This window comes from Chiloscyllium plagiosum, unplaced genomic scaffold, assembly GCF_037043375.1.
Source record: "Chiloscyllium plagiosum isolate Xiang-an unplaced genomic scaffold, Cpla_swu_hap1 HiC_scaffold_13, whole genome shotgun sequence".
Taxonomy (NCBI): Eukaryota; Metazoa; Chordata; class Chondrichthyes; order Orectolobiformes; family Hemiscylliidae; genus Chiloscyllium; species Chiloscyllium plagiosum.
The window spans coordinates 69,124,877-69,146,532 of NW_028270151.1; the positions used below are offsets into that span (position 1 = coordinate 69,124,877).

At 39.7% G+C, this 21,656-nt stretch overlaps 1 protein-coding gene across 3 annotated transcripts in view; it reads left to right on the plus strand.

Annotated features, from left to right (window-relative positions):
* The window catches only part of gigyf2 (GRB10 interacting GYF protein 2), a 254,103-nt gene that overhangs the window by 174,521 nt on the left and 57,926 nt on the right, over positions 1-21,656 (plus strand). For all 3 annotated transcript variants that reach the window (XM_087993722.1, XM_087993723.1, XM_043702938.2), the window contains 5 exons: positions 3,192-3,391; positions 5,018-5,162; positions 8,975-9,139; positions 10,334-10,512; positions 12,685-12,844. In XM_087993722.1, the coding sequence (XP_087849848.1) occupies positions 3,192-3,391; positions 5,018-5,162; positions 8,975-9,139; positions 10,334-10,512; positions 12,685-12,844 (849 nt within the window). The remainder of the gene's footprint in view (positions 1-3,191; positions 3,392-5,017; positions 5,163-8,974; positions 9,140-10,333; positions 10,513-12,684; positions 12,845-21,656) is intronic.

The window sequence follows — 21,656 nt, forward strand, 5'->3', positions numbered from 1 at the left end:
AGGAATTCTCATGCATGTCTCTGTTTGGCTTGTCCTAGGATGGATGTGTTATCCTAGGATGGATGTGTTATCCCAGTCGAAGTGGTTTCCTTCCTCATCTGTATGTAAGGATACTAATGAGAGTGGATCATGTCTTTTTTGTGGCTAGTTGATGTTCATGTATCCTGGTGGCTAGTGTTCTGCCTGTTTGTCCAATGTAATGTTTGTTACAGTTCTTGCAAAGTATTTTGTAAATGACATTAGTTTTGCTTGTTGTCTGTATAGAGTCTTTCAAGTTCATTAGCTGCTGTTTATGTTGGTGGATTTGTGGGCTACCATGATGACGAGGTCTGGGAGTCATTTCAGAGATGTCTTTGATGTAGGAGTGAGTGGCGACGGCTTCTGGACATGTTTTGTCTGCTTGTTTGGGTTTGTTGCTGAGAAATCAGCAGACTGTGTTTATTGGGTACCCGTTCTTTTTGAATATACTAGAGGTGATTTTCCTCTGCTTTGCGTAGTTCCTGTGATTTAAAACAGTAGTTCCTCATTTCAGTCCACAGTACAAAAATGAAAACATGGAATCTTTCCAGGTTTTGAATGTGTTAGAACACCGAGAAAGTGTCTTGTGCATTTCAGCAGTTAAACAATATTGATCAGTGCAATGGTCAACTTTATCTTTTTAGGACAGAAGTCTCTCTGAAGTGTGTGGTGGCTTGTTGAAATGTACTAATGCAGCTTTGCTTGTGGGTGTTGGGATGATTGCTTCTGTAGTTCAATATTTAGTCTGTATGTGTTGTTTTCTTGTAGATGCTGGTTTGAAGTTCCCCATTAGCTGTTCGCTCTACTGTGACATCTAGGAATGGCAGTTTGTTGTTTTGCTCCTCTTTTGTGAATTTTATGCCAGTAAGGGTATTATTGATGTCTTGAAGGTTTCCTCTAACTTGTTTAGTGTAGCGGTGACAAAGGGTGTCATCCACATATTGGACTCAAAATTTGGGTTGGGTGATTGGCAGAGCTGTTTGTTAGAGTCTCTGCCTTACTGCCTGTGCTAAAAACCCTGATATCAATGATCCCATGGGTGTTTCGTTGGTTTGTCTGTAGGTTTTGTTGTTGAAGGTGAAGTGGGTGGTAAAGCATAGGTCCACGAGCTTGACGGTATTGTCCTTGCTGATGAAGTTGTGGTGTTTGATGTATGTAGTATGGGAGTATTTGACTCACTTGCTCAGCATTGATAGGAATTCTGTTATCATGCAACTTGCAGAAGACCAAAGGTAATGGGTGACTTTGTGTGAAATGGACACTAGGAGCAGTATCTAATGGAATTGTGGATCATGTAGCATTATCCCAGCACTGGGGATAGTATGCTGTTTTAAATTTGCCAGTTAACTCTCATTACCTCAGGTTGAATATTGTTTTCTTCTGTTATTAGCTGCAGCAATGAATAGCCAGTCTTTGTTATTTTAGTGCCTCATTGTGCGTTCACAGATTGGCTCGTGGCTCTCTCTTCATTTCCTTAAGTTTGAAAATCTTTTCTGTTTAATGTCACCCCTCAACCTATTTCCAAATTCTCCACCTCCACAAGGTGGCTGTTTCATTTATAAAAGGATTAAATTTATCAATTGAAAAGCACAGCTTACAGCAAATGCTGAAGGAAATAAAAACTTAGTTCTCATTAGCTTTAAGTTAGGATTTGACTGCAGAGAACAGAGACAGTTCTTGAGCTCGGGATACCGATCACTTCTCTGATTAGTGTTCCCAGCCCCATGCTGCTCATTTACCAGAGTGCTAGGGATAGTTGTTGGTAAACAAAAGGCCTTTGCTAGTGATAACTGGTCACGGGTCAACTTGTTGTCAACCAAAGCTCCATCTTGAATACAGGACCCCTTGACTCCAGCTTTTCTGGAACCTAATTACTGCTTGTTCAAGCAGCTGTTTAAAAGATGTTTGCCCATGAGTGTCAATTGAATTTTCAAAATGTCCTTTTAAAACACTGCTTTTAGGCATTTGTAGCATCCGGGGAGCAGGAGAGTCAACATTTCTGGCATAAACCCTTCATCAGCCCTAAGTGAACTCTGAATGGTCTGATGAAGGGCTTTTGGCCGAAACATTGACACTCCTGCTCTTCCGATGCTGCCTGACCTGCTGTGCTTTTCCAGCACCACACCTTTTGACATTGATCTCCGGCATCTGCATTCCTCACTTTGTCTGATTTTAGGGCTATCTTGTGGTGCAGTGGTAGTGTCCCTACCCTGGACTGAGAGAACTGTGTTAATCCACCTGCTCCAGAGGTGTATAATAACATCTCTAAATAGGTTGACTTTAAAATATAAGTTAAATATAAATTTTTTTTAAAGATTAAGACACTGATTTTTTTTTTTGGAATCTTCTTGTGGCATAGTGGTAGTTTCTCTACCATTGGACTAGGATGTCTGGGTTCAAGGTGCACCTGCTCCAAATCTCTGAACAGGCTGATTAGAAAAATAAGTTAAAACACTGATTTAAAATAGTGGTTCCTCATTTCAGTCCACAGTACAAAAATGAAAACATGGAATCTTTCCAGGTTTTGAATGTGTTAGAACACCGAGAAAGTGTCTTGTGCATTTCAGCAGTTAAACAATACTGATCAGTGCAATGGTCAACTTTATCTTTTTAGGACAGAAGTCTCTCTTGAATCACGGCTGTTAAAGCACATGTACGTTATAATACAGCAACAGGAAGTGACATTTGATGTCAAAACATTGAACACTTAACTGTGAGAATGTCCTTGACTCTTCAGGTTTGTAGTCAAAAACTCTCCAATAAGGCTTTTTTAGGGCTTCAGTGTGTGAATTTATCCCACATTGTTTGAAACCTAATACGATCTGTTTCCATATACTGCCGGCAAAAGACATATGTTCAAACCTTCTGCTTAGGAAGCTTAGTTTGTTGTTGCTTTGACTAAGGTGTTAACATGGCGAATCAGTTGACTTGCTAACCAGTCAGCACCCTTTTCCCCTGTAATATTGTGATTTTTGTTTTCACATTTAGTGGTTTTGCAATTGTCCAGATGAGTGCAAGAAAATGAACTTTGGCAGCATGTCCTTCTCCAACAGTATTCAAATTCTGTTGTCTAATGTCTTGTTAATAGCATTGTTGCTTGACTTTATTTGATTTTAGCACTACTTTGAGTTCAAATTTTTTCTGACCATTTTTAATACGGCAATGTTCTGCAGGTTGGAGAGAGCCCACAGAACGCAGAAGACGGTTTGATTTTGAGTACCGAGATAAAGATGATGAACGCGGTCATCGACGAGTGCGCTCTGGTAGTGGTAGTGTGGATGATGAAAAAGATAGCCTGCCAGAATGGTGTCTGGAGGATGCAGAGGAGGAGATGGGAACGTTTGATTCTTCTGGAGCGTTTTTGTCTTTAAAGGTTGGCGTAATCACAACATTTGGCTCTCTTAATTTGTGCAGAGTTTATTGTACAGCTAGATATGATAATTCAAAACATTTGTGACTATACATTTAGAAGCTGGCAGCAGCAGTAATTTTATCGAAAGCAATAGTGATTTGAAACCATTGATCTCAACAGTGAATCCACCTTTTGCTCTCCCCCAAGGTTGGAAATAACCTTGGATAAGTTTGCAATGGGCATAGTTAAATTCCATAATTTGGTGTACATTTAGAAGGATCGTGTGAAGAATCTGTTGAAATCAATGGATATGTGATTGTGAGATAAAGATGCTTTTTTGAGTCTGGAGCTGCCCTTGTGGTAAGGTTTTTATGCAAATTTATGAACATAGTTAGCATGCTGTTAATGTTTGTGGCTGAGGCTGAATATGTTTCTTGGACTGGTCTTCATGTCTAAAAAATTACTGATCACCTTAAGCATGTTCTTACAGAAAATAAAGAAACAATCAGAGTTTCATGTTTTTCATGCTCTCAGGAAATGCTGAGGTATTTTGGTTGATTTAAGGATTTTGATCTGAAATTTCTGTTTAATATGGGGAAATATGACAGCCAGTTTGTGAAAAAGAAAGTCACTGAAATAGGAATGAGACTAAACAGGATGCTCTGTCTTAGCTATTTTGAATGCAGGATATTAGAACAAACCTGCTCTTAAAATAGTGTCTTTGTACTTTTTAACATCTGCTTGAATGGGAAGATGTGATCTTTAGGAACATAGTCCTTGGGCTACACTGAGGTGTTATTCCAGATTAGTTTCTTAGGTCTAATGAGTCTTGAATCCATGATAGTCTGGTTATTGAGAGTATTGTCCTTGAGATTAAGTTGATAGAGACAATGAGAATCATCTGATATTTTTCTTGCACACAACAATGCCTCAGGCCTAGTTGTTCCTGTAAACCACACCCCCTGTCCACCACTACCACTACCAATACAAAATCATCAAAATCTGAAGTTTCTTAGGAACAGATCATTTTATGTTAATTAGATTATAAATTTAAAGACCTGATTATTTAAATTGTGGGTCATCATCTCGAGCTGCTAATAGTGGTTTAATATGCAAATAATTTGCTAGGCAGTTTCAGGTACGAGGTCAGAGTTAGCCACCAGAGAGTGTAATTGAAGCCAAACTGCGCAAAGGTGACAAGTTTGGTTCCCTAAAGGGCTTGATGAGCTAGTTGGGTCTTTAAAACAATATGCTGGTTGGATAAGTGCGCACTGACGAACGTTTATTTTTCTTTGAATCATGAAGTAGGATCTTTTACATCCACATGAGGACAGTTTAATATCTCATCCAAAGATGATGCTTAAGATGCAGAACCTGCTCAAATGACAACCTAACTTGTGTGCCAATCTCTCAAGTGGGCCTGGAACACCTAATGTTTTTAGAGACATTGTGCTACCACTGAGCAAAGACTAACCTCTAAAGAGAGAATATTTGTGAGAGTAATTGTATAATCTGCATTTTTGAATGTTGACACAGTATAACTTTGGCAAAGTTTCAATTTCTTGCACTTGTGCTTTAAAAAAGCACAACTGTTAAAGTACTTTACTGCACAACTTACACTTTTTGATGTTTTTGCTGTTTTCATAGAAAGCTCCGAAAGAACCTATTCCAGAGGAACAGGAATTGGACTTTAAACAGTTGGAGGATGGAGAAGAGAGATCAAATTCAGAGGACAGTGAAAAGGAAGAAGCTAAGGAGCCTGATAAGAGAACCAAGGAAAAGACTGATGAAGGTTTTTATCAGTCATTCCTCACTCAAGCTTTGTGATTTTATTTGACGTAATTAAATAGAATTGCCCACAGCTCAACAGGCCATTTGGCCCAACCGATCTATGGTTGTATTCTCCACGTGTCTTTCCCTTATTTAACTCTGAAATTCTGAATTCCTTTTGTCTTCCATATGTCTATTGAACCTCCCCTTAAGTGCCTCTTTACAATGAAATTTGCCTCAACTACTGCTTGTAAGTTCAGTACTCTCACCACTCCGTTTCAGTGGGGGAAAAGTTTGGGAATAGTGACCATAATTCTTTAAGTTTTAAGTTACTTATGCATAAGGATTGGGGCAAGGAATATTGGGCAAGAACTGGTGAATGTAGACAGGATGTAAACAGAAGAATACAAAGAGCAGAAAAGAACTTGAACAAGGAATTAGGTGGACTAAAAGGGGCATGAAATTTCTTTGGCAAACAGCATGCCAAGACAATTTAAACATATCTAAGGAGCAAGAGGGTAGCTAGGGAAAGGGTAGGTCTACTTGAGGACAAAGAGAATTTGAGTGCAGCCAGCGGAAGTGAGAGAGTGCCTTCGAGTACTCTGCATCAGTATTCACAAAGGACAAGGTCCGGTGGATGGTGAATCTTGGGAGAGGCGTGTTAATGTTCTGGAGCATGTCCATATGGAAAAGGAGTTGGTGTTGAATGTTTTAAGAAGCATTAAGGTAGACAAGTCCACTGGATCTGATGGGATCTATCCCAGAATGCTGAGGGAGGCAGGTGAGAATTGCTAAAGCCTTATATGAAATCTTTGTATTCTCTTCAATCGCAGGAGAGGCCCCAGAGGTCTGGAGAATGGCCAGCATTTGATCCTTTGTTTGAGAAAGATAACAGGTCTAAGCTGGGAAATTACAGGCCAGTGAGCTTTGCATCTGTGGTAGGGAAACAATTGAAGATACTTAGGATTTACTTATTCAGAAAAATATGGTTTTATTAGCAATAGGCAGCATAGATTTGTGCAAGGACGGTCTTGTCTCATGACCTGAGAATTTGGTTGAGTTTTTTGAGGAAGTGACGATGATTCAGGGTGGAGTGATAGGTATTGTATATATGAATTTTAACAAGGCCTTTAACAGTCCCTTTTGGCAGGCTTATCCAATAGGCAAGTCATATGAGATCTGTGGCAAACTGGTAAGATGGCTTTAGGACTGGCTTATTCATAGTAGACAGAGTAGCAATGGAAGGGTGTTTTTCTGACTGGAGATCTGTGGCCAGTGGTGTTCTGCAGGGACCAATGTTGGGACCCTGATGTTTGTAATCTGGATAAATGATTTGGAGGAGAATACTAGTAAATTTGTGGATGACGCAAAGACTGGGGAGCTTTGGAGAATTGCCAGAGCGTACAGCAGGATATAATCTGGAGACTGGGAGAAGAAATGGCAGACGGGCCTTAATCTGGACCAATGCGAAGTAATGCATTTTTCAAGATGTAATGAATGAACTACTTTTTGTCATTTATATAAATTATTTGAATGTAAGCATAAGAGATATAGTTGGTACGTTTGCAGGTGACACCAAAATTGGAGATGTAGTGGACAGCGAAGAGGGTTACCTCAAATTACAATAGAATCTTGACCACATGGGCCAATGGGCTGAGAAGTGGCAGATGGAAATTAATTTAGATAAATGTGAGGTGCTGCATTTTTGGAAGGCAAATCTTAGCAGGACTTATACACTTAATGGTAAGGTCCTAGGGAGTGTTGCTGAACAAAGAGACCTTGGAGTGCAGATTCATAGCTCCTTGAAAGTGGAGTTGCAGGTAGATAGGATAGTGAAGAAGGCATTTGCCTTGTTTTCCTTTATTAGCCAGAGCATTGAGTATAGCATTAGGAGGTCATGCTGTGGCTGTACAGGCATTGGTTAGGCCACTTTTGGAATATTGTGTGCAGTTCTGTTCTCCTTCTTATCGGAAAGATGTTGTGAAACTTGAAAGGGTTCAGAAAAGGTTTATCAGGATGTTGCCAGGGTTGGAGGATTTGAGCTATAAGGAGACATTGAATAGGCTAGGGTTGTTTTCCCTAGAGGGTCGGAGGCTGAGTGGTGACCGTATAGAGATTTATAAAATCATTAGAGACACGGATAGGGTAAATAGACAAGGCTTTTTCCTTCGGGTGTGAGAGTCCAGAACAAGAGGGCAAAGGTTTAGGGTAAGAGGGAAAAGATGTAAAAGAGATCCTATGGGTCAACTTTTTCATGCAGTGTGTGGTATATGTATGGAATAAAGTGCCAGAGGAAGTGGTGGAGGCTAGTAAAATTGCAACATTTAAAAGGCATCTGGATGGGTAAATGAATAGAAACGGTTTGGAGGGATATGGGCTGGGTGCTGGCAAGTGGGACTGGATTGGTTTGGGGTATCTGGTCGGCATGGATGAGTTGGACCTCAGGATCTGTTTCCGTGCTGTACATCTCTGTGACTCTATTAGTATACAGTAAATGGCAGAACCCTTAGTAGCATCAACATCCAGAGTTCCCTGAAAGTGACAACACAAGTGGATAAGGTGGTCAAGAAGGCATATTGCTTAGTTGCCTTCATTGGGCATAGAGTATAAAAATTGGCAAGTCGTGTTGCAGTGGTATAGAACCTTAGTAGGGCCATGTTTGGAATATTGTTTATGGTTCTGGTTGCCCCACTACAAGAGCAATGTGGAGGCTTTGAAGAGGGTACCAAAACAGTTTATAAGGATATTGCCGAGTTTGAAGGGTATTGGCTATGATGTAAGATCAGATAAACGTAGGTTGTTTTAATTGTACTGTTAAAGGATGAAAACCAACCTGGCACAAGTTTACAAAATTGAGAGGAATATATATTTGTAGTCTCTTTTCCAGGATAGAAATATAATTTACTGGGCGATGTGGGTTTAAGGTAAAAGGGGGTAAGTTTAAAGGAGATATGAGAGGCAGGTTTTTACACAAAGGCTCGTAACATGTTACTAGAGGAGGTGGTGGAGGCGGAAACAACCGCAACATCTAAGAGGCATCTTGACAGATATGAATCGAGAATAAAGGGATATGAACCACATGAAGGCACAGCGTTTTCAGTTTCGGAAGGTACCTCATGTCAGTACAGTCTTAGTGGGCTGAAGGCCCCGTTCCTGTGCTGTACCGTTCTGTGAACCACAGAGTGAACAAAGAATTTCTTCTGTATTCCCTACATAAGTTCTTGGTTATTATCTTCTGGCAGTCTCTAGTTTTGCTTTTCTGTACAAATATTAGAGTTATGAGTACTTGCTATAAATACTTTCAAAGATCTCTAGGTCAGGTGATTTGACGTCATCCTCAACCATCACGTCCTGCCACATACATGCATGTAGGTACATGCCTGCAAGTATATGCATGTGTGCAAGCACTCTTTGGACTTGTTTTCAGCAAATAGAGAACTAAGCTGTTCCCTATTTCCTGATAATAAAGTGGTGCATACCTGGTGCCAACTTCTCTGTATTTTCCCCATTGTCCACAAACTGTTTTCCACATTGCAAGTCATGCATATTTCTTCGATTCATTGGATGAATTAATCTAAAGTTGAGATATAATATAAGGACTTCTGACTCTGTACTCTGTTCTACCCTAGTGAAAGGTGGTCATTTTAAAGTCCATTTATCATCTTTGGCTTTTCAGAAGCTGGCTGAAAGGTTACTTTGGACAGAATTTCAACAAATCATTAAAGCTGGGCAGGAAACTGGGAGGGGGAGCTCTGATATTTTCTTTTTGATGTCTTGCAGAATGTAGACCAAGATATTGCCCATTACTTACAGTAATCAGTATTTACATTACAGAAACAAATAAAACTGAAGAGAACAAAGATGTATCCCGTACAAATTCATCGCCATCTCCTTTGGAGCCTCAGATGTCAATAGTTGCTAGCCCACCCAAAAGGGAAGAAAAGGTGCAAGAGAAAACTGACAAAATTGAGGATGCACAACAAAAGTCTGTCAAGGAAGGTAAGCTTTTATGTAAATTGCATTATGAATAAAAGCTTTGAATCTTTGGGACAGAGGGTGTTCATCTTCTTAGTAACCTAACTTTGTTAGAACATTATGATAGAAAAGCATACTTTTAAATGATTACTCCTTTTATTGTATCACCTAACTTACTCTGTGTAAGTGTAGTGTGAGAATATGTCCCTGATTTTAGAAAGTAATCATAACCTCACATAAAAATACTGCGCTAGAGATTCACCTTATCGGGAAGAAGCCTCGAATCAATTCCTTTCTGAGCCTCAAAATTAAAATCTGAAATATTATAAAAATAATTTTAATTATGCTGCAGCTGTGCATTTTGTAATGTACCTGCCATATTTTGGTTTTAGTGTTTTAAAGGGATGGCATTCTTGTAAAATAATTTGAAATTAATCTTCACTCCGATCTTGCACGAAACTTAATATATTTCTTGCAAGGTGTGTCATGTAAGTTTTCACTGCGTGGCAGCTGTTTTGCTGTAGTTTTATGGCTAGATTTTTAGAAAGCAAGAATCTTGCCGCATTGCATGCATTGCCATTCTTTTACAATTTTTGTTTACAGTTTTTGTGCAATTGACTCAAAGCTGCATTGCTTGCAGTTTGATTTTTAATATCCCACTCCACCATCATCTTTTTCTGTCGTATCATGGGTGGGTACAATTAACAGAATATCTGCAAATGTTCAGGAAAATCTATGACTTGTTTTTGAAGATATGTTCTGTTCTGTATGTTATTTCATATAGAAGAATGAAAACAATTGATGTTGTATGCTTTCTTATGAGCATACTTTTATTAACAAATCAGTAACTCTTTTTGGGAAAATAATTCATAGCTATGTATCATTTTATTTATTGTTTAAGCTTGTGATTTCTTTCAGAAAAATGAATTTAATTAATATATTGTACTTTAGGCTTGAATTTGATGTAAAGTGATCTGTTCGAAGAATGAATTGCTTCCAGTAATACTGTATATTGATGTCCAACAGCTTAGACACATCTGCAACATATAGAAAGTTAAATGCAGCTGTAACCAATCTCTGGAAGATTTTGTAACAAACCGAATGGAAAGTGTATTTTCTAATCTTTAGAATGTTTCTTATTTGACCAAGAATGAAATTAGTGTTTGTGTTTGGTTAATTTTGACATCGATAATCCATATAAAATCTTTTGTGTTCCAGTGATGGATACCTCAGCCCCTTATCAAAAACCTTTAATTCCATCTGTTAATAGCACTAATACTACTACTGCTGCTACAACTACAACTACGGCATCGCCTTCACCCAAGATCACAGCCGTTGCAAACCGGAACATACCTCAGGATAATGATGATGATGAAGGGCTAAAACATCTTGAGCAGGTATACAGCAGGATTGTGAAATTGCTCACTCTCGTTTGTGTAATTCAACAGCAAACTTCTGTACCAAAAGTGCAATTATTTTTCTCTTGTACATCTCATATTCTAAGTGAACATAGTCCACAGTGCGAATTTGGAATGATAGAAGAGAATATTTTTTACATACTTATGGAATTTCTATAATGTACCTTGTACTGCAACTTGGGGCTTAAACAAATATTGTACAATGAATTGGTATGGTAAATATTCAGTCTGGAGCCGTTACAAGTGGAGTTCCGAAGGCTTCAGTTCTGGGTCCTCTGCTGTTTGTAATTTTTATTAATGACTTGGAAGAGGGAGTTGAAGGGTGGGTCAGTAAATTTGCAGACAATACGAAGATTGGTGGAGTTGTGGATAGTGAGGAGGGCTGTTGTCGGCTGCAAAGGGACTTAGATATGATGCAGAGCTGGGCTGAGGAGTGGCAGATGGCGTTCAACCCTGTCAAGTGTGTGAGGTTGTCCATTTTGGAAGGACAAATAAGAATGCGGAATACAGGGTTAACGGTAGGGTTCTTAGTAAGGTGGAGGAGCAGAGGGATCTTGGAGTCTATGTTCATAGCTCTTTGAAAGTTGCCAATCAGGTGGATAGAGCTTGTAAGAAGACCTATGGTGTATTAGCGTTCATTAGCAGAGGGATTGAATTCAAGAGTCGTGAGGTGATGTTGCAGCTGTACAGGACCTTGGTAAGGCCACATTTGGAGTACTGTGTGCAGTTCTGGTCGCCTCACTTTAGGAAAGATGTGGAAGCTTTGGAGAGGGTGCAGAGGAGATTTACCAGGATGTTGCCTGGAATGGAGAATAGGTCGTACGAGGATAGGTTGAGAGTGCTAGGCCTTTTCTCATTGGAACGGCAAAGGATGAGGGGTGACTTGATAGAAGTTTATAAGATGATCAGGGGAATAGATAGAGTAGACAGTCAGAGACTTTTCCCTTGGGTACAGCAGAGTGTTACAAGGGGACATAAATTTAAGGTGAAGGGTGGAAGGTATAGGGGGGATGTCAGGGGTAGGTTCTTTACCCAGAGAGTGGTGGGTGCATGGAATGCGCTGCCTGTGGGAGTGGCAGAGTCAGAATCATTGGTGACCTTTAAGCGGCAATTGGATAGGTGCTTAAGCTAGGACAAATGTTCGGCACAACATCGTGGGCCGAAGGGCCTGTTCTGTGCTGTATTATTCTATGAATTATGTACTTTGGTAAAACAGAACCTGAGTATTGCTAAGAAAAAAAAATTGTTGAAGCTTTACATCTTGCACTCTTCAGGAAATGTATCAAGAATATCAATTCCAGGGAAAATTTGACATTTATACTACATGAGAGGAGTGTGTTGATTGGTAAATGGACTCTGTTAGAGGTATTGCCACGAAGACTGCACCCATTAATGCTGATGTACAGTTAACTTCCAGGGATGTTGATTCTGGTCAGAACATTGCTTTGAGAAATAAGCTATTAAATGGCTGTCACTTATTTTTGCATTTCACAGGCGCATCAAAAAACAGTGCCCTTTGTTTTATTATATGTTGTTTCCAGTACATTTGTATGCACTACCTTGCAAGCCTGACTGACAAACCTAAATTAGTGCCTTTAATGAGTTTGTGTGATATAAAGTGAAAAATGATCCGATCAGATTCTCCAAAAGGATGGCTTTGTCACAACCTATTTCAGCATCAAGTTTGCGCAGTGAACAAATGGCTTAGGACCCTATGTACGTGTTGACGGCAAGGCCAGTCTTATAGCATGTGGAACAGTAGGAATCCCAGTGCATTTGCTGACTAGCTAAGACATTTCTAATAGACAGCAATACAGAACCCCCTGTTGGATCTCTCAAGTATGGTACCAAGGAAGGAAAGCTCATTCACCTGTCTCATTTCAAATATACATTAGGAAAACTGATATCTGGGGGGAAAAAAAGCAAGAAATTCAGATGGTTTCACTGTGTCTGATTGCAGCTGTTGTTCTTGGAAAGAGAAGCAGAACTTGTACTACTTTGGAACTGCATGGGTATATGAGAGCCTATGGTAAAATGTACAAGCAATGCAGACTTGAATAATCAAAAATATCCGTCTGTTCAAGAGGTTTAACTGAATTCTGGTTACAGGTCACTATTTTACATAATGAAAATATAATTTCTCCCATTCAGGAAGCCGAAAAGATGGTAGCATCATTGCAGGATAATGCCTTAGATGATGAAAGACTATCAACACAAATTCAGGATAAACGAACTAAAGCTGCCTCCATGCCATTGACACATGATGCTGCTATGAAATGGTTTTATAAAGATCCACAAGGAGAAATACAAGGTATACACATTGGTATCTTAGAAATTTGCAATTTTCCAGGTGGATGTATATCCTGATGTGAGGTGAGGTGAAAGCGTAAAGCTTTGATGTTAAAACAAAATTTGGCATTTTGTGGCATCAAGGAACCCTAGCCAAGCAAGAGTCAGTGGAATTGGATGGAAAGCTTGCCATTGGATAGAGTAATTGACCCAAACTTTAGGACAACTTCATAAGTATGATATGTAAAACAGGTAATTAATAAGCCAGTTAGCTTAAATCCTGTCATTTTGGAAATGTTGGAGTTGGTTATAAAGGATGTGACAGCTTATTTAGAATTATATAATCAAGCAGAGTCAGCATGGCTTCAAGAAGGGGAAAGCATATTTAACAATTTTGGTTAGAATACTTCGTGCAGGGTCAATGAAGGGCAACCAGTAGATCTAAAATGTTGACACGACTATGTTAGCATGGCTTGAAGATTGGCTAATAGAAATAAAACAAAACTGTGTATACTGGAAATCTGAAACAAAACAAAAACTGATAGCTAGGAAAAGGTGATATGTATATAAGATGTATGCTACCCTATCTTATGTACAATCAGAAAAAGGGTCACTGGATTTGAAACATTAACTTGCTCCCAACTGATGCTGCCAGACCTGATTTCTCCAACCAGTTTCTGTTCTTGTTTGGAATAGAAGACAGATTTGAGATAAGGATGGGGTGGCACTCTCAGGATGGCGACCTGTAGCTAGTGGTGTGCCACAGTGATTAGTGTTGTAGCGACAGTTATTTACAGTGTATTTTAATGATTTGTATTAGGGAAATGAATATACTGTCAGTGTTTGCAGATGACATAAAAATAGGTAGGAAGGTTAGGATGGCAGTCTACAGAGAGCTATGGGCAAAAATTTGAAAAATGGAATATAATATGGGTAAATGTAAGGTTGTGTGTTTTGGCAGGAAAAAAGAGAAGTTGAATTTTTTTTAAATGGAGAAGGGCTGCAGAAAGCTTTAGCACAGGGATTTGGAGGTCCTTGTGCTTGAATCTCAAGCTAGCATCTACCTTCAGCACATAATTGGGAAAACAAATTAAATGTTTGCCTTTATTTCAAAAGAATGGACTATAAATATAGGGAAGTCTTGCTAAAGCTGTACAAAGCGCTGGTTAGGTCATAAAATAGAATACTGTGAAGACCTTTGGTCTCCTTGCCTAAAGAAATATTTACTGGCATTGGAAGCAGTCCATTAACAGTGATATACGGTTTGGAGGGTTTGTTTTGATGAGTAATTGAGCAGATCAGGCTTGTACTTGTGGGAATTTAGAAGCATGAGAGGAGACCTTACTGAAACAAGAGGTTCTCAGGAGGCATGACAGAGTAGATACAGCAAGATTTCACACTCAGGAGAGTTTCAAACCAGAGGACAGAATCTTAGTATGGGGTCATCCATTTAAGACACAGATGCGCAGGAATTTCTTCTGAAAGATTAGTGAGTCTGTGGAATTCCTTGCTACAGGGGATTGCAGAGGCTGGATGGTTGCGCATGTTTAATACTGAGATGGACAGATTTTTAATCAGGGGAATCGAGGACAGATGACAGGCAAGTGGAGTTGAGGATTATCAGATCTGCTATTATCTCATGAAATGGCAGAGCAGACTTGATGGGCTAAATGGCTGACTTCTGTTCCTAAGTTTTATGGTCTTACAGTATTCATGACCTTTAAGAATTTGCATGAATAATATAGAGCTTGTTTAGAAATAACAAGGGACTTATTTGCTTTTATGGTTTTAAAAAATGGCAAATGTAATTTTCTATTAATTATAACAGGAGTTAAATGAGGACAAGTTCTTTTCCTCTATTTTAAAAGGGGACTCTTACACTTGAGGTTAGTATGGATTCAAAGGATTACAAGTATTTGCTTTTGCAGTAAGTACATGGATTGTGCATATTTGCTCTTTTTTTCCCCCAAATGATGTCCAAACAAGTTTTCTTAATAGAATGTGTTCAGGTTTGCTTTCTAGCTTTTCTTCAACTAATTTTGAGAAAATAGCTGTTAAATAAAAATGTCTGTCTCAATACTGCTGAGTGGCACTGATGCATTCTGGACAATTTGGGATATTAGCATTTTCAGGATGCATTGCAGTTAATGTGCTTTCTAAGCTATGTGTATGCAGAGTTGTGCACCGTTCCCTTTGTGATCTCTTTTTAAGATGGTGTTGAAATAAAATAAAGTGCTATCTGCAAAGAAGATTTAGAATGATCACTCTTTGCATCTATGTGAATATGAATTGGATTGATTTTGCTTGCATTAGTAAGTTTGATTTCTTAATAACGAGAAATAAATGGAAAAACATTTATATAGCTCTGTCACAAATAATAACTATGGCTGTTTTAAAAATATAATAAAAATACAAAGAATATTTTGTACTCGAAGCTAATTTTCAAGCTGCTTCCATTTCATGGCTTCATTTGGTTTTGTAGTTGAAAGTAAGCTGGTTAGATCATTTTGATCTGTATAATATGACAGTAATGTACTTGACAAGTCTGTTTTGGTGAGACCAATTGAAGGTTGCCATATCCTTAAAATATAGTGAGTGCAAGTATGTTCTTGGTTAATTTAATTAGTTCAGTGTTGCTGATGGTAATTTGTTAGGTTATCAAATTTGCATCACCTTAATGCTGTAACTTGATCCTTCTCAATAGCTATAGTGCTTGTACACAATCAGTAAAGATATGTAAATTTCCATTATAAATGATTTCCCTCACGGAAAATATTGAATCATTATACTTCCCATTGAGCAAAATATCCACTCCAGACTGTAAACGGTATGAATGTTCAAAATGAAACATGTTTGTTGGATTTCGTAATCATCATGTTACTGATTCATTAATTTTTAAATTTAATTACATTACAGTAGCAAAACTTTAGGCAAAATAACTTATTATGGTGTATATCAATCCAAAATCAGCCAGCATAATTCAAGTCATGGTTTTCCTTTAACTGCCCAAGGATCTATCCTCACCTACTTTTGAGTAAGATACAAAAATGTGTATAAAAATATTGAGCTATACACCTCCATCACTATTTTTATTTGTGTCTGTTTTTATTCTGTCACTTGTTCTGGCTGGCATCAAGTCTTGGTTGATTCACAAGCTCTTTAGCTTCATAGAGACATGCAACATGGAAACAGACTCCTTGGTCCAACTTGTCCATTTCGATCAAGTTGCCCAAACTAGACTAGTCCCATTTGCCTGAGTTTGGCTCATATCCTTCTAAAGCTTTCCTATTAATATATTTTTCCAAATGTCTTTTAAATGTTGTAACTGTACCTACATCTGGTAGTTCATTCCATATACAAACCCCTTTGTGGAAAGCGTTGCCCCTCCAGTCCATTTAAAATCTTTCTCCCCTCACAGTAAAAATATAATCTCTAATTTTTAATGCTCCTGCCCTGGGGAAAAGACCTTTGCTATTCACCATATCTATACCCCTCATGATTTTATAAACCTCTATAAGGTCCACCCTCAATCTTCTAATTCCCAGTGAAAAAAAAAATCCCAGCCTCTCCTAGCATTATCAAGATGAAAATACTCCTGTCGAGTTTTTAACCATTGATTCTGTCGTCCTCCTTGATCAATTGGGCAAAATTAGGTTTGGCTTTAAATACCATATCATTACCTATAATGCTGACTTCTATGACTTCTATTACTTCTCCCCACCCAAAAAAACACCTACTCCTGTGCAAACTTAGTGTATCAACTTTTGAAATGGTCAACATCACTTCCAATCTCTCACTCTCATTGCTGTCCTTGCTGGCCTTCTATCTTCCACTTGCCAGCCCCTCATTCTGCCTTGTATATCCTGTTTTATACTATATAAGTTGCAAACACAGCTCTATCCTTGGAGGCAGTCACAGAGTCTACATATAGCATAGAAACATACACTTCAATCCAATCAGTCCACGTTGACCGTAATCCCAAATTAAACTAGTCCCACCTGCCAATACTTGGCCCATATCCCTCCAAACCTTTCCTATTCATCTAATTATCCAAAAGTCTTTTAAACGTTATAACTGTACATGTATCCACCACTTCCTCTGGAAGTTCATTCCACACCATGTATTTTTTAAAAAAAGAAAGCCCTCATCTTTTTTTAAAATTTTCTTCCTCTCCCCCTTAAAAAAGTTTTAAATTCCCCTCCTCTGGGAAAAAGATCCTTGCTATTCACCTTATCTATGTCCCTCATGATTTTATAAACCCTTATATGCTCAAGTGAGAAACATCATAGCATACACAGCCTCAACTTAGAACTCAAACCCTCCATTTTCGGCAACATCCTGGTAAATCTCTTCTGATCCCCCTCCAGTTTAATACTATCCTTCCTAAAACGTGGTGACCAGATTTGAAAATAGTTCTCGAGAAGAGGTCTTACCAACTTCCTGTACAATCTCAACACAATGTCTTAACCCCTATGTGAAAAGGTCTGAACGTTGAAGGCAAGCCTTATTACCCTGCCTACATAGAGTCATAGAGATGTACAGCATGGAAACAGACCTATCGGTCCAACTTGTCCATACTGACCAGATATCCTAAACTAATCTAGTCCTATTTGCCAGCACTTGGCATATATCCCTCTTTACCCTTCCTATTCATATACCTATCCAGATGCCTTTTAAATGCTGTATTTTGTAATCCTTTAAATGTGGGGAGATGTAATGTCATAGAAGTCAGCAGTTTAGGTGACATGGTATTTAAAGCCAAACTACTTCCTCTGGCAATTCATTCCACACACTCACTACCCACTGTGTGAAAAAAATGCCTTTTAGGTCCCTTTTATATCTTTCCCCTCTCATCCTAAACCTATGCCCTTTAGTTCTGGAGTCCCCCACCCCAGGAAAAGACCTTGTCTATTTATCCCATCCATGTCTGTCATGATTTTATAAACCTCTATAAGGTCATCCTCAGCCTCCGATGCTCGAGGGAAAAGAACTCCAGCCGTTTCAGCCTCTCCTATTAGCTCAAAACCTCCAACCCCAGCAATATGCTTGTAAATCATTTCTGAACACTTTCAAGTTTCACAACAGGAAGGAGACCAGAATTGCATGCAATATTCCAAAAGTGACCTAACCAATGTCCTGTACAGCCACAACTTGACCTCCCTATACTCAATACTCTGACCAAAGAAGGAAAGACCCTTTCACTATTCTATCTACCTGTGACTCTACCTTCAAGGGGTTATGAATCTGCATTTGAAGGTCTTTGTTCAGTAATACTCCATAGACCTTACCATTAAGTGTATAGATCCTGTTTTGATTTGCTTTTCCAAAATGCAGCACTTCACGTTTATCGAACTTAAACTCCATCTGCCACCACTCAATCTGTTCAAGATCCTGTTGTACTCGAGTTAACCTTCAACGTCCACGACACCTCCAATTTTTGTGTCATCTACAAACTTACTTACGATACCTCCGATGTTCACATCCAAATCATTTATATAAATAACGAAAAGCAGCGGATCCAGCACCAATCCTTGTGGCACACCAATGGTTACAGGCCTCCACTCTAACCCTCTACCTCCACCCTCTGTTTTTTACCTTCGAGCCAGTTCTGTATCCAAATCGCTAGTTCTCCCTGTTTTCCATGAGATCTAACCTTGGTAACCAGCCTGCCATGAGGAACTTTGTCAAACACCTTACTGAAGTCCATATAGATCAAGTCAACTGCTCTGCCTCCATCAATCCTCTTTGTTACTCAGTCAAGTTCGAAACACATGATTTCTCATGCACAAAGCCATTCTGACTATCCCTAATCAGTCCTTGCCTTTCCAAGTAAATGTAAATCCTCAGGATTCCCTCCAACAGCTTGCCCATCGCTGATGTCAGGCTCACCTGTCTATAGTTCACTGATTTTTGCTTATCACCTTTCTTAAATAGTGGAACCATGTTAATGAACCTCCAGTCTTCTAGCACCTCACTTGTGACTATCAATGATACAAATCTCAGCAAGGGGCCCAGCAGTCACTTCCCCAGCTTCCCACAGAGTTCTAGGCTACATGTGATCAAATGCCTTATTGAAGTCCACATAGATCACATCTACAGCTCTGCCGTCATCAATCCTCTTTGTTACTTCCTCAAAAAACTCAATCAAGTTTGTGAGACATGATTTCCCACGCACAAAACCATGTTGAATATCCCTAATCAGTCCTTGCCTTTCCAAATACATGTACATCCTGTCCCTCAGGATTCCCTCCAACAACTTGCCCACCACCGATGTCAGGCTCACCGGTCTGTAGTTTCCTGGCTTGTCTTTACCGCCCTTCTTAAACAGTGGCACCACGTTAGCCAACCTCCAGTCTTCCGGCACCTCACCTGTGACTATCGATAATACACATATCTCAGCAAGAGGCCCTGCAATCACTTCTCTCGCTTCCCACTGAGTTCTCGGGTACACCTGGTCAGGTCCTGGGGATTTATCCACTTTTATGCGTTTCAAGACATCCAGCACTTCCTCCTCTGTAATCTGGACATTTTGCAAGATGTCACCATCTATTTCCCTACAGTCGATATCTTCCATATCCTTTTCCACAGTAAGTACTGATTCCAAATACTCATTTAGTATCTCTTCCATTTTCTGCAGCTCCACACAAAGGCAACCTTGCTGATCTTTGATGGGCCCTATTCCCTCCCTAGTTACCCTTTTGTCCTTTATGTATTTGTAAAAATTCTTTAGATTCTCCTTAATTCTATTTGCCAAAGCTATCTCATGTCCCCTTTTTGCCTTCCTGATTTCCCTCTTAAGTATACTCCTACCTCCTTTCTACTCTTCTAAGGGTTCACACAATTTATCCTGTCTGTACCTGACATAAGCTTCCTTTTTCTTAACCAACCCTCAATTTCTTTAGTCATCCAGCATTCCCTATACCTCCCAGCCTTCCCTTTCACCCTAACAAAAATATACTTTCTCTGGATTCTTGTTATCTCATTTCTGAAGGCTTCCCATTTTCCAGCCGTCCCTTTAACTGCAAATATCTGCCCCCAATTAGCTTTCGAAAGTTCTTGCCTAATACTGTCAAAATTGGCCTTTCTCCAATTTAGAACTTCAACTTTTAGATCTGGTCTATCCTTTTCCATCACTATTTTAAATCCAATAGAATTATGGTCGCTGGCCCCAAAGTGCTCCCCCACTGACACCTCAGTCACCTGCCCTGCCTTATTTCCCAAGAGTAGGTCAAGTTTTGCACCTTCTCTAGTAGGTACATCCACATACTGAATCAGAAAATTGTCTTGTACACACTTAAATTCCTCTCCATCCAAACCTTTAACACTATGGCAGTCCAAGTCGATGTTTGGAAAGTTAAAATCCTCCACCATGACTACCCTATTATTCTTACAGATAGCTGAGATCTCCTTACAAGTTTGTTTCTTAATTTCCCTCTGACTATTGGGGGGGTCTATAATACAATCCCAATAAGGTTATCATCCCTTTATTATTTCTCAGTTCCACCCAAAAAAGTTGTCTGGATGTATTTCCAGGAATATCCTCCCTCAGCACAGCTGTAATGCTATCCCTTATCAAAAATGCCATTCCCCCTCCTCTCTTGCCTCCCTTTCTATCCTTCTTGTAGCATTTGTATCCTGGAACATTAAGCTGCCAGTCCTGCCCATCCCTGAGTCATGTTTCTGTAATTGCTATGATATCCCAGTCCCATATTCCTCACCATGCCCTGAGTTCATCTGCCTTCCCTGTTAGGCCCTTTGCATTGAAATAAATGCAGTTTAATTTATTAGTCCTACCTTGTCCCTGCCTGCCCTGACTGTTTGATTCGCTTCTGTTCTCAAATGTACCAGTCTCAGATTGATCTCTTTCCTCACTATCTCCCTGGGTTTACTCGTTTAAATCCTCCTGAGCAGCTTTAGCAAATCTCCCTGCCAGTATATTAGTCCCCTTCCAATTTATGTGCCTCCTTGTACAGGTCACTTCTACCCCAAAAGAGATTCCAATGATCCAAAAATGTGAATCCTTCTCCCATACACCAGTTCCTCAGCCATGCATTCATCTGCTCTATCCTCCTATTCCTGTCCTCACTAGCTTGTAGTGCGGGGAGTCATCCAGATATTGCTACTCTCAAGGACCTCCTTTTTAAATTTCTGCCTAACTCTGTAATCTCCCTTCAGAATCTCAACCTGTTCCCTTCGTGCATCGTTGGTTCCAATGTGGACAATGGAAATGTGTTGCTGGAGAAGCGCAGCAGGTCAGGCAGCATCTAGGGAACAGGAGAATCGACGTTTCGGGCATTAGCCCTTCTTCCTGAAGAAGGGCTAATGCCCGAAACGTCGATTCTCCTGTTCCCTAGATGCTGCCTGACCTGCTGCGCTTCTCCAGCAACACATTTCTATCTCTGATCTCCAGCATCTGCAGACCTCATTTTCTCTCCAATGTGGACAATGACCTCTTGCTGGCCCCTCTCCCTCGTGAGAACATTCTGCACCCTCTCTGAGACATCCTGGATCCTGGCATCAGGGAAGGAACACACCATTCTGCTTTTTCGTTGCTGGCCACAGAAATGTCTGTCTGTGTCTCGAGCTAGAGAATCCCGTAACACAGTTGATCGCTTGGAACCAGATGTACCCCTCGTTGCATTAGAGCCAGCCTAAATACCAGAAACTTAGCTATTCGTGCTACGTTCCCCTGAGAACCCATCACCCCCTACGTTTTCCAAACCAGCATACTATCCACAAAAGACTCCTGCTCTAGCTGCCTTACCTCTCTTACCTTTCCTGGAGTTAACCCATATGTGTGACTAAATCTGAGACTGTTCCCCCTTCCTATAACT